Source organism: Astatotilapia calliptera, chromosome 5 (assembly GCF_900246225.1).
Source record: "Astatotilapia calliptera chromosome 5, fAstCal1.2, whole genome shotgun sequence".
In the NCBI taxonomy this organism is placed as follows: Eukaryota; Metazoa; Chordata; class Actinopteri; order Cichliformes; family Cichlidae; genus Astatotilapia; species Astatotilapia calliptera.
The window spans coordinates 11,003,590-11,017,451 of NC_039306.1; the positions used below are offsets into that span (position 1 = coordinate 11,003,590).

Here is a 13,862-nt window from a genome sequence, read left to right on the forward strand (position 1 = left end):
TAGGCTATAATGATCCATGGATATAATAGCCATTTATCCCCTTAAGGATACATGGTCACATGCATTTCTTTGAAATGTAGCTTTGGGTACAACCATAGACTGTATATAAAAGAAGGACAGAGCAGAAAAGTGCAGCTAGTGCAGCATTTTTCAAATGTCCAGCAAGAGGTGACTGTTTGCAGACGTCTAGGAAGTACTTGTCCTCAGTACTTGTCTGATGAAGCACATTTAACATTTCTAGCCTATGACATCGCGATATGTTTCTGAATCAGCTCCACCTCACATCATATCCTGTTTGTAATCACCAAGATTGTCATACCAAAAAAGGTCAGCTCAAGACTTCAAAACAGGACTTTGCTAATTCATCTTTTATATACAGTTTAAGCTAATTACCTGGTCATAGCAAATGAACTATAATCTTACAAACTCTTTGGAATCGGTCACTAAAAAGGTGTGCATGCCACTTTAAAATTACGATAAGCTAAGTTTGGTAAGATTGTGGGAGCTCCTTTGTAGACGTCACTTTTATTTCACTTGTTTTGGGCCGGTACAATCACAATATTACTCATCTTTGGTCTCGTGTATTCACTATGGAAGGTTTTTGTGCTTAGATTGAAGTTAAATTAAGCTTACAGATCACATTCAGACCCTTCAAAAAGCTCTGCTGTTATCAGCTCAGACTGGATGAACTCTACCTGCTGACAGAGTCGGCTGGTACGACAGGAGAAACGTCAAATCAACACCAGCTGATAAAAACGGGCAAAATATTTCCGATCAGCCTGTTCAGAAATATTCAGAAGCTGACACGGTGACAGTCGTTCTAGCCAAACTTTCCTCACACTTCACAGACTTACTGTCCTCGTATGACCTTCCACACTTCAACATATGTTGTGTTTCTTGACATGTGTGACAGGCTTTGTCTCATGTCTTACTTTTCTTGACCTTCTTCTCTTCGTCGTTCTCGCTGGCGCCCAGCAGAGTAAAGATGATGCCTGTTTGAGAGTTGAGGCCGACAGCTGACACCACCATCCTGCCTGATCCCTCCATCACGTGGGTCCCTGAGGAAATATTCAAAAAGCTACGAGTCAAAAAAGAAGCTTTATTTATTTATTTTTTAAAACTGTTACTGTGTTACTGTCATTTGTTTTCATTTTAAATCAATGTCAAAGCACTTATTTATCCATCTAATCTCATTTTAAGACGCATTACTGAATATTTAAAATGACATGCTTTTACTTATGTTGCTTTTTTTCTAGGTAAATAGTCTTGCACTCCTGTGTAGCCCTACTCTGCATCCAGATATCCTTCTGAATCAAGGGATTGAATTCATACATGGGAAATTTTAGCTTTGGCGGGGTCTCAGACAGCTCTTGTGTTATAAGCAGGACATCAATCTTTCAGTCAAACACCGTGAACCTGATTTTTTTAGGAGAACAGTTTTCCAGACACTCACCGGACAGCAGCATGGGGTCTTTCTCCATAGACTTGCGAACCTGGTCAGATTCTCCTGTCAGAGAGCTCTCGTCAATCTTCAGGTCGTTGCCTTGGATCAGGATACCATCAGCAGGCAGCAGGTCTCCTGCAAGCAGATCGATCAGATAGGTCAGAATCTTTTTCCCCCATCAGCCACAGGGTTTGAACAGGATCTTACACAGAGTCCTTTTAAATTTAAATTTTGTATTGTAAAGCAGCTCCACAAAGGTTGTTGCTGTAGTCATAAAAGCTTGACAGTTAAACATCACATGAAATAACCAATAACAATGTTTGCGTTTCATACCGTATTTGATCTGAGCGATGTCTCCAACCACGATCTCGGCCACAGGGATCTGGATGACCTGACCTTTGCGGATGACCGTGAACTTTTGTTCTTGCTCGATGCGACTCTGCAGCCCGCGGAATTGCTTCTCCTTGGACCAATCGTTGAAGGCCGTCACCAGGACCACAATGATGACTGAGAACAAGATGGCAGCGCCTTCGATCCAGCCAGCCTGGGCCTCGCCCTCGTCCTCTACGCCACCCGAAGTTGCGCCGCATGCTGTGAAAACATGAGGACATGTTGAAATCAAATCCCATCATAACAGCAAAGACAGATGGCGAGATGGAGAGCTCTTATTGGAAAGGTTAGGCAATAATGGCTGACTGTGTAATGATTTAATGAACAGGTAAGGCAAGAAGCTCTAAGCTGTGATGGGGTTTAACCCTCTCAAGCCCGAATTAAGTTTTTTGTTGCTAATGCACAACCAAGTCCTGCAGTGGTACTTCTGAGTAAAAAAACCTCATAAAATATGTATGTGGGTTAATCAGGTTGTTATGTCTTAACTGTTGCAAATCTGCAACGTCTGCCTGGAGAGGGTTAAGATGACATATGGTATTGTATTGTGCATTTAAAGTGGGAATCCTGAAATTCCAAGTTTCCAGTTGCAATTTTCATCTGGATGCTCTCTCAAGTCAGACTTTCTACTTAGAATTTGGAGACGCAACAAAAAACCCACATCTGAATTCTTAAATTGCTGTGACAACCATAGACCAATGGAATATGCTCCACTCAGGCATAACATCATCACATTATAATTTTTTCTCTTTTGGATTTTTATTAAGGCACAAAACACAACATTGCACAACAACTGTATCTCAGTTATCCTGCTTTAATAATTGTAAAATCATTAAAATTTAATTAATTGCTCAGCCGTCTTTCAAATTAGCAAAAAGCAAAAATGACCTGTATCCTTCAGTCAGGAATACTGTCAAAAGCTAAACAAAAACTTTACTTAAACAACTTTATTTACAGTACATATAATATATACATCCCCATATAAATAATAATATAAATTAAAATATAAACCAACTACCTACATATATCAGAATACTGAAAATAAATAATAATAATTAATAAATACATGTTACTTTTGGAATAGATGCAGTAATTGTGGGACGTGCAAAGGTTTGGGCTTTCAGTAACCCCTAAGGGATTATCACAGCTTGGAAAACCTTAACCTTTAATCAGCTGAAAAAGTTTCTTCTCCTAATTTGTCATCTTTCAGAAATTCGTGACTAGCAGATAATTTCCTGTTTCTAGATATTTTTAGACTCCCTTGCATGCAAAGCATCTTCACAATCCACAAACATACTGCTCCCTTTTTCAGCAAACAGAGCTTTGATAATTAAGGCCAACAAAACATATTTTATCTCAGTCTGCACACAGCAGCTGTTACTCTGATCCAAATGCTGCTTTGCTGACCACACAGACTGACTTTTGTGACGCAGCAGCAGGTGAGGTTTTTCCTTTGATGTGGGCCCTGATTGTGAATGAACCCCACGCAGCGAAACAGTGCAGCATCACTTCTGTGTCAGCTAAACATTCCCGTTGCTGCTCCTCTGCAGACATCTTGTTTCGATTCCTGGCGCTCCCATCAACCACCACTACTGAATGACATTTTAGACAGCAAGCTGGAAGTGCTCTGATTTCCTTTTATAGCCTTCCCTGCTTCGTAGGCATCAGCTTCATTTTCAGATTCTCACTCACTTGATTAGAGGAGCCCGTGAATGTGTGAGTGTTACCACGAGGCTTAAAGACTCAGATAATTTATCAGGCTCTGAATTGTCATCAAGTGACAATTCCTGATGGCAGTTCTTAACCTCTCTTAGCCAACTCAATTAAGGCTCACCGAGCTAATGAAGTTCTTGCCACAATTATTGTTTCATTATTTGCATGACATAAAACGTATCTGCGTGTAAACACTTGAAGAAAGTCACGTTTAGATGTTTGTTTTCTGCACCACTTTATTTTCTTACTTCATTTTCATGCAAAAATTGACAGTAATGGAAACTAGCCCAGTAACTACTGACATTTTTAAACAAATCAATGATCAGATTTCTTGTTTTATAAAAGTGGATTACGTAAAAATGAAAGTAAATAAATCCACTTATAATTTACCCAGAAAAACATACCTGATAAAAGCATGTAATTAAAATAAACAACATGGATATAGAAAAAAAATACAGGTGGCCGCTGGTGCTACCCGTCAGCCCCTTAGTAGATACATGTATGGTATTCATTTGAAACTCCCATGTCGCCTTCTTTCACAAGATTTCACAAACTTGAGTGTCCACATCAAGTTCTAGTATTTTATAACAGTGCTCTAATTAATCTGCATCTGTGCATGACACCCATTCAGCTGTGACCAACCCAGCCAGTCACCTGATTGCTGGGCTTGCCTTTTTCAGGTGTTTAACCCATGTTGCCTTCCACCTCACAAAGGAAATGATTTCTCTTCCTGGGAGTCTAATAAAACGGTGGTTTTCTCCTCCAAGTTAGCTTCACTTGCTTTGGTTAATGTTGGAGTTCCCTCTATTTTAAGCCACGGGTAGTTTTGTCTTAGCAGTTATTTCATTTCTTAATTAATTTAACTTAATTCGTTTAAAATAATAAAATTATCCAGAGAAAAACTCCAAAAACCAGACGACACGCTGCAAACAAGCGCTTGGCGACAGTGGGAAGGAAAACTCCACTGGAGAAACAACCCTCTTTGTTATGTCTATGTGTGCAGCTTGGTATACTGATAACTTAGCACTGCCACCTCTCCATATATGTTCATCTCTGGCTCTGAAAAACCACCAGCTGGCAGCAGCTAAAATGCTCAGGTTGAGTCTTCAGTGTACCGAAAGCAATGGGTAAAGACACAGCGTCTACGACGATCTACACTGACCTTCACTGTCACCGCCAGGTGGATGGTAGAAAGACAGACCCAGTGAGATGATTGCAGCGATTTCCAGAATGATAAGCGTGACGTCCTGCAGAGCTTCCCACACCAGCTGCAGGAATGTCTTGGGCTTCTTTGGGGGGATAAAGTTCTGTCCAAATGCCGTGTGACGTTTTTCCAAATCGACAGGGTTACCAGACAGACCTGCAGACACAACCGAAAGGTCATGAATATTGACATCAACATTAGTTATTGTTCTTTAGTAAGACAGTAATTATTCTGACATGTGGATGGAAACTTGGAGAAATGTCAAATGAATCCAGCAACATGACAAAGAGTGCAGACATACAGACACAGTTACAAAGAACAAGGACTTTTCTATATCAATTTATTTGAGTTTTTGCACTTTTTTTTTAAGGCTTGGGTTTTATTTTATTTCTGTTAACTGAAATTATTTAATATTTTAAAGAACTGTGCAGAGATATACCTTTACTCCGTTTTCAGTATTTCTGTGACGTCTCTCTGTGTGTACCTGTGTTGCAGGTGAATGAGTGTTGCAGTCAGACTGAAGTGTGTTGCTGTGTTAATATTTAGTTAGAGCAATGCTGTTTATAGTGCTAAAGTTCACCGGCCCTAAATATCTCAATGAATTTGAAATATAACTATTACAATCTTGTTCTGCAAGACATGCTTTTTCCACCACAGCTTATCAGCAGCAGCAATAGCAGCTGTGTATAAGGGTCAAAGGCTAACTCCTGTCATCAAACTTTATTATGTTAACTCACCACACAGGGCAGAAGATGTACTTTAGTAATAGAAAGTCACGATCAGCCCCCTTTTGCTGCAGACTGCAGCATTTCCACACACAGTACTTATTTGAGCAATTCACCAAAACAGACCTGTTCCACCCAGAAACCATCTGCAATGACATACTCATCATTTCCGCCACAAAAAAAATGACCTAAAGGTCAGAAATCTGGTACACTCAGGTTCAGCTACAAAGATTGGAAAAATAATTCCCCTGATCAAGGGTGAATTATAAGCAGCTGTGATGGGGTGTGTTGTTTTATAAGTTTCAGTGACGATTCCTGAACGTTTCTTTTTGTTTCGCTTTGTTTTGTAACAGCGGCTGAACTTTTGTGGCTTGCGACCTCTAAAACAACCCTTCATTCAAAGTTACAACCGTCTACGGGCTGCAATTAGTTCAACCAAAGAGAAATGATGTAATTAACTTTTAGAGGGTGATGAACTGAAAATCACAGGAAACCTAAATATTAGCGGAAAGCAGAAAGAAAGCAGTCATCCTGCCAGCCTTCAGCTTTATTCTGTGGCCCCTCGTGTTGATCACAGTCACCGGGTCAGGGGCCTCCACTGTGTGTGTGTGTGTGTGTGTGTGTGTGTGTGTGTGTGTGTGTGTGTGTGTGTGTGTGTGTGTGCGGCAGCGATGAAACCAAAGCAGCCTGAACTGACCCAAGTTCCCCTCCCGCTGAACACGCAATCTGCTGCTCCACCAGAGCCAATCTGCTCCACGTCAACACAGCACCACCCGTTCAGACCAGCCCAGTCGCTCACAGGAAACTAATGAACCATCCCGCTAATCAAATTTGAAATCTAAATGAACAAATTGACAGATGATACACATTTTATACTGCAGCAATCATGATTTAAGGCTTATCAAAACCTTAAACTAAAGCTGGAGCCTGTCCCAGCCGACACTGGGCAAGAGGCAGCAGACTGTGGATAAGTTGGCAGTCAACCGCATGTCTAGAATCATCAATTAACCTGACAGGGAGAGCACGCAAACACAAGTTACAGTCTCGGTCGTTGTGTCCTTGGGCAAGACCCGTTGTCTACTGGTGGTGGTCAGAGGGCCTGGTGGCGCCGGTGTCTGGCAGCCTCGCCTCTGTCAGTGCGCCCCAGGGTGGCTGTAGCTAAGATGTAGCTTGCCATCATCAGTGTGTGTGAATGGGTGGATGACTGGATGTGTAAAGCGCTTTGGGGTCCTTAGGGACTAGTAAAGCGCTATACAAATACAGGCCATTTACCATTCAACCAGTTTAAGGTGAAAAAACTACTGGTGGACTAAAGTGGCTGGGTTTTTGTGTCTAAAGGGGCGTTCCAACAGGAAGAGACTGACCAGACCATTAAAGGTCCACAAATTTCAGCAAATTTTGAGATTAGCACCTGAAACAACTACCAATGAGAGCGAAGGATAATACTGACTGAACTTGTTAAATCTCTCCAAAGAGTCCTGGGTCTACCCCGGGGCTTTCTTCCGGTAAGACAGGCTCAGAATACCTCACCTAGAAGCCATCCTGGAGGCCTCCTAGTCAAATGTCTGAATCACCTCAACTGGCTCCTTTTGATGTGGAGGAGCAGCAGCTGCACGCCGAGGCCCTCTCGAATGGCTCCACACCCCATCTCTAAGGGAGAAGGAAACCCATTGTTGCCGCTTGTAATGGGTGGCAGTCAGAGGCGGAGGAATGTACAAGGAATGTCATCTTGCTTTACAGGAACATTTGCTCTATGTTGCAGTGTAAATGTTTATTCAGCACTGTTTTCTAGAAGGACTTTTCATAACGTTCCCCTCAAAACAGTCTGAAAACACCTTCTGTAACTGCAGTCAAACCTCACCTTACTTAACCTTATTGTTTAAGAGTAAAACACTTTCCTTAAACACACCATTAGAACTTGCAGATGGTGTTTGCTATTTTTGTGGAAGCATCCCTTCTAGCAGAGTTGCATCAAATTTCTGCTAATGTCAGTCACTGGATTTCTCCAACTAATCAATGAGTTCACCGAATTGAAAAATGGCAATGTTTCTCCTCTTATCACTCTGCAGAGATTGCTCCCAAACCTCTGCTTACCGGGGAACAAACAATATCACTGAGTTATTGATTCCAGAACTGTGACTGTCATTTTCCAGCCGTGGCTCATATCTCGCTGCTCATTCATTCTCCATATAAAGATAGTACAAACAAAAAGATTTCCCAGTCGACCCAGATGCTCAGAAAGACGGAGACACCAGGGCTTCATCCATCTTCAGAGCTCCTTACTTGTGGTTTTATTGAAACTGGGCTTAAATTAGATTTTAAAAACACCAACTGCAGTTTGCTAATTAAAAATGGATAATCAGCAGCTTGTTTCTGTATTGATTTTCATTCACCGGAAGAATCTCAACAGTTAGCTCTTTAAAATCACGTGTTCTCGTTAACTTTAACTGGTGTTTGCTGCAACTTTAATGACACACACATACAACTGAATGGAAAAATAGTGTAACCACTTGTTTAATTATGTATTTTTCCACTAAAGTCTGATCATCAAAGACGTCCTCCTCATGGTCACGCGGGCACCAACATGGCTGCTGGGGATTCTTAGAGAAATCGGGAGGTATGCAGTGGAACGTGATCTGAATGTTAACAGACCCCACTGCCAGGATCTCTCATGAAGACAGCCTCCAAGTCAGCATGAACATGAGCTCAGCCATGTCTCTGCCGTCACGTTTTAATAACGAACTCTTATTCTCGCTCTCTCTGATGATGCTGTCCAGACGGACCGAAAAAAAAGAGTTCCTCCTCTCCTCCTCGTGAATTCTCCCCCGTCTGTCACACTCCTCTTTGGATGCAGTAATGAGGTGAAACTATGAGACACTAGCTTCTGCCATTTTGAGGGTTTGCCTACACACAGCACACACAGATGTACTAGCTTCATGCCATCTAATCTTAATTGGACAGCTTCAGCGGCAGAAATATTCCACATCAAGGCTGACTGAGATAAGGTGAGAGATTAGATGTGGTAAAGGAGAGATGAGAGGAGGGCAAATAAGGTGAGGGAAGAAGAGATGGGGTGTGGATGGTGTAATGATATAAGGTTAGACGGAATAAAATAAGGAGAAAGGACACAACGAGAGATAAGAAGAGACAAGTTGAGATTAAATAAGTTCAGTGAGATCAATGAGATGTGAGGCGGCTTAAGACAGTAGAGGTGAAATGTGATTAAAGAAAATTAAAGTAAGGTGATCCTACGGCATATTCACACCAAACCCAATCAAAACCTATGCAAAGACACAAAGTAGGGGATGTGCGTAGAAGTGAATCTGTGTGTGGATGTTAAATATATCACATTTTCACTCTGTGTCTCAAAAATCTATCAGCAGACACTGGCTGTCCCACAGACAGTGGATGCTCCTGAGCCCACTGACAGTACAAGTATCTGTAGCTAAACTCATCGTTTCCAACAGGTCAGAGAATGACTGCGATCTGGTAGTGAATCAACTAAGTGAGCTGACTTTATACTATCATACCTTAAATAGCATGAGCTAATTCTAAATCAAGTAAGCTGATCTGAAAACATAAACTTTGACAATTAAAAAAATATTTGAATATTAACTCATTCACTGCCAGCCATTGGCAGTGAATGAGTTAAGTTAAACCCATTGACTCATTCACTGCAATTGACGGCTATAGACGTCAATGGCAGTGAATGAGTTAATATTAATGCTAACAAATTGTAAATTGTTATCATTGGACTCACGCTTTGCATAATTCACGGTTCAAAATCACCCTTTTTTTAAATCTCCATCAGCTTCGGTACTAGGGCTGGGCGATATATCGAGTTTTTTAAAAATATCGATATATTTTCATACGAGATATAAGATGTGACAATATCGTTTATATCGATATAGTCTATGTTACGTTATAATTATACTCGTGGAGCCGCAGGTTTGCCTCTCTTTCGTCCACTTTTGTCTCTACGCAACGTTACTCGGCCTTGCCTCTCCTTCACTGAACACAACTCCGCCTCCCCCATAGCTTCACCTGCAGGCAATGACAAGATGAAAGCGGAAAATCTCCGTTAGCGAGTTACCGTGCGTGGGGCTGGACGGCGTCAACGTGTTAGCGAGCTAACCGCGCTAACGAGCTAACCGCGCTAACGACATGCAGCCCGGAGGGGCTGCACGGCCTAAAATCCTTTCATTTTCTCAAAACTTGACAGTGCGCCTTATGTATGAATTCTGGTTGTGCTTACTGACCGCGAACCGATTTTATGTGGTACACAGCGCTCAGCAATCTGTCAAAAAATGTTTTAATATGACTTTGCTAAGCTACGGAGCTGCACCGCTTGATGGATTGTCGGAGGATTACGGCTACCGGGGAGGAGCCTCGCGGAGTGATACGTACTGTGCTTCAACGTAATATTACCGTACTGTGTGTGTATAAGGACCACAAATGGCACCTGTTCAGAGACGTGGTGCAGCAGTGAAATCTGTCTCTTTGTTATTATGCTCAGCGTCTATTAGTTTACATTTTGACTGCACAATTGTGAGCTTTTTGTTATGCACAAAAACAACATTGTTTTCTTTTATTTATGGACCATGATTATTTAATAAATGCTGATAATTTATTTTTGAGTAATTTCTTCATGTACATCTACGCTGTATGTAAATAAAAGTGCCCGTGTGACATCTGGGACACAGTGTGACTAGAACTCTCTTTTTGTTCTTAACTTATGGCTTTAAAAAGAAAAAAATCGAGATATATATCTTATATCGCCATCCAGCTAAAAAATATCGAGATATGAATTTTGGGTCATATCGCCCAGCCCTACTCGGTACAGCACCTCAGTTCATCTTTTGTCTAAAACAAGCAGCTTTAGCCTTTAAGCTAGCTGTCTTTTGTTGGTTTAATCAGAAGGCAGGCAGAGCTCTGTGCCTGAGATGACCACGACATAAACTTGCTTAGAAATACAGACCCAAGAGCAAAAAAACCCCCCACAAAACTGCCAAAGTGGGCATTTACAGCAGTCTGAACCCTGAATCTGTGGCTCATAGGGATTAATGTTCACCAGTATAAATATGAGAAAATAAGGAATGAAGTTTTTTTTGGATACTTCTTAATGATCCTTGTCTAATGTGGCACTTGTTAAATCTCTACATGCTGCAAACCATTTGCATTCTTTGAACAGATCGTTTCCAAGCTTTTTGCCTTTTTTTTATAGTTTTATTTTTAGCAACTAAAGGTGACATGACACATATTAAATATAAAAATGAGAGCACCCTACCATGCAGTGGGATAAGAAAATATACAGTAATTCTGACACAACATAACAGAGCTGAGGACAGAATATCTTCATGATGAGCTATGACACACTCCGATATTTTAAAAATACACTTTCTGTCACAGGCACCATCGGCCATGTTTCATCACACTGTGGTTTAGTGCAGAGTCCAGTTTGATCATGCTGAGGCCAGTGATTGTCACTGAAAGCTGCTGTCAGATTAAAATAAAGATGAGTTCAATCACAGAGCACCTTTACTGAAGGTTTGAACGATATGAGTCTGTTTTTTTCCCATTTAATGCTGTGATTGTGAAATCATGTTTCATCTAGTGCTTGGCATCAGCTTCCTGTTAGCAAGCGTCCCCATGGAGATGCACAATAAAGCTCTAAGATGACGTTCCAGTAAAAGAAGAGCAGACCGCCGCACACTCGCCAGTCACAGATGTTTGGAAATTTCAGCTTCCAGCAGAAATGGGCTACCTCGATCCAAAATGAGAACTCTTCCAATCTACAGTTTTATCAGCCACCACACAGTTCTCACTTTCATTCATTCTTCCTCTACTACAAAAAGACACCACTACAGAGACTGAGGACTATTTGTCCTTTCTCTGTCCTCCATGCTGCCAAAACCGCTTCACGTTTCCTTCATCCTCTCTGTGGTTCTTCCACCTTGTCGTTTGTTTTTTTTTCCTTTCACCACCATCCCACAGCTGGACTTATTGAGAAAAACAGCAGCAGTAACAATTCATGCTGAAGTCGCACACCCGGATCTAATAACAAAATAACAAACCCTGTACTGATAATTTAGTTTAGGAGTGGCTCAGGAGGTAGGGCAGATCATCTATTAATCGGAAGTTTGGTTGTTTAATCTCTGGCTGCTCCACTCTGCATGCCAAAAATAAGAGGGCGAGATACCGAACTCCAATAATCCTGATGTGTTCATCAGAATGTGAATGTCTGATAGAGATCACTTAAACGTAGAAAGAAAGTGCTCATCATGTTGTGTAAACATGCTTTAAGAGCTTGAGTAGAAAAGTGCTATATATAAGAACAGGTTCATTCAGTAAAAGAGAACCTATTATGCTTTTACCCATTTTCTGTCAGAGATACAGTGGGGAACACTCATAATAAACATGGCCACTGTTTGAAATAATGAAGTCAGTGTAACTGCAGGTAAATCTGCTGACCCAAAAGCCTTTCTCATTGCAAAAATGTGGATTAGAAACAAAAAAGCAATTTATTTGTTTGTGTTCATGGATATTAATTGTCAAGTTTTTTTATAACCATCAGCAAGATTTTGAAAATAACTTTCATTTCAGTAGGGCACGAATGAGTTTGTATGAGACCAGTCTACAGCTTCATTTTTAAACAATTGCACTCAGGAACACACAAAGCTGATGGACTGAGGCGCTGCACTAACGGCTGGTTTAAAATCCAGAAGTTATTTGTGTCTTGGATGAATCCACATAATCACTAAAAACTGGCAGTCGTGCAGACGTCTACACGGAGCCTGAAGTAATTTAAGTCAAGTGTCCCCCTGTATACTCCGATATGGATACAAATACACTGTTAGTATTAACGAAGTAAATATTGTATTGTAAAAATGAGCCAAACCCATCCAGCACAGCACTGATTTAAGCTGTGCGAGAATAGTTCTCTTATACTTTGCCTTATAAATTCAGAAACTGCACAGTTATTTCTCGGTTTACATTTCAGAGTCAAAGATCCTCTGATGATATTTTTTCAAAACCCTTAAGCTGAGAAAAGAAACAGGTATAAAGTAACAAAATCCAACACAAGGTACAAGGCTTTTTCTACAAAGGGCTTCGCTTGTTTCATCTTTTGCTCACACAAAAATGTTATCATTAAATAGTGATAAGACAAACTGTTGAACAGAGAGTTCATGCAGAAGTGGTACAGCGAGCTGCAGGGCATGTCAGTAGGCGACAAATATTTAACAACAAATGAAACAGAAATTACTTTTTTTTGAGGCTGTTTAACCTTTTGTCCATGCAAAAAGGCAAGCCTATGAGTTTGACTATCGACGATGGTTTTTCCAACACCTTACTGTGGAAAAAAAGAAGACAGTTTTTGAGTTTCAAATAATAAAATAAATTATTAAAACTTAAAATTTGTCTCGGACATCTTTCCTACCTTTGATCTCCTACAAAAAAAGTTTTTAAAAAGTTACAACTGCCAGCTAAATATATTCTTCTTCATTTAAATGGACCTGTTTGATATGCATGCTGCACTGATGTGACCTGACATTACGAACAGTGACTCAAATGATGTCACGGGCCTAAATTGGGAACCATCTCGTTAAAGAGTGATTAACCTCTGAAATTCCACCAGGTCATCGGTGAACCACAGAGTGGAAGGGTTGGGCTGAGGCTCCATTTAACCACAAGTGACACAGATGCTTTCAAAAAATAGAAGACGGCAGCTTTCAAACCAGCCCTCTGTCATGCATTAGATGAGATAAGATCGCCTTTATTAGTCCCACAGTTGGGAGTGAAAACTCTATATGAGAAGATAAATGTGAGATTTACCCTACCCCGAAATAAACATGCTGTAAAGTAACAGTCATCACTACACTGTTCTCTCCACATGCTGTAACTGTCCATATGTGGGGATTTTTCTGGTAACCATGGCACTAAATTGCCCCCCACAGCACAAAGATCTTTTTGATATCGGGATGAAGCATTTACGGCCCTGTTCTCTTGGTCTCCATAATATTCCTGAAAACTGAGAGCATGAGCGGTAAAGGATGACTACATCACTTTCCCCCCACATCCCTCTAGACCAGATCCGGTAGTGTTCACATTACTGAACTCTTAAATCTGCATTCATCTTTGTAACGAGGTGTTTATTCACTGCATCCCTGCTATAATATCCCTCTCTAGGTAATTGTCTCGTCTTGTTTTCTCATGTCCTGGATTCTTACATCTTCTCTCTTCTGATGAAGAACTTACCTTCTGTTTGTTTCCTTGCGTAATAACACCAACACATTTTTCTGATATAATGTAGAGAAGGGCCTCATATTGTGAGAAATTGTTATTATAGTGGGATGTAAGTACATTTTAAAGAATTGAGGAGGTAATAACC

At 40.8% G+C, this 13,862-nt stretch overlaps 1 protein-coding gene across 6 annotated transcripts in view; it reads right to left on the reverse strand.

The window, feature by feature from the left end:
- The window catches only part of LOC113022133 (plasma membrane calcium-transporting ATPase 1-like), a 127,701-nt gene that overhangs the window by 42,455 nt on the left and 71,384 nt on the right, over window positions 1-13,862 (reverse strand). For all 6 annotated transcript variants that reach the window (XM_026167212.1, XM_026167210.1, XM_026167208.1 and 3 more), the window contains 4 exons: window positions 4,707-4,904; window positions 1,778-2,035; window positions 1,454-1,579; window positions 933-1,058 (listed from right to left, as the gene is read on the reverse strand). In XM_026167212.1, coding sequence (XP_026022997.1) covers window positions 933-1,058; window positions 1,454-1,579; window positions 1,778-2,035; window positions 4,707-4,904 — 708 coding nt within the window. The remainder of the gene's footprint in view (window positions 1-932; window positions 1,059-1,453; window positions 1,580-1,777; window positions 2,036-4,706; window positions 4,905-13,862) is intronic.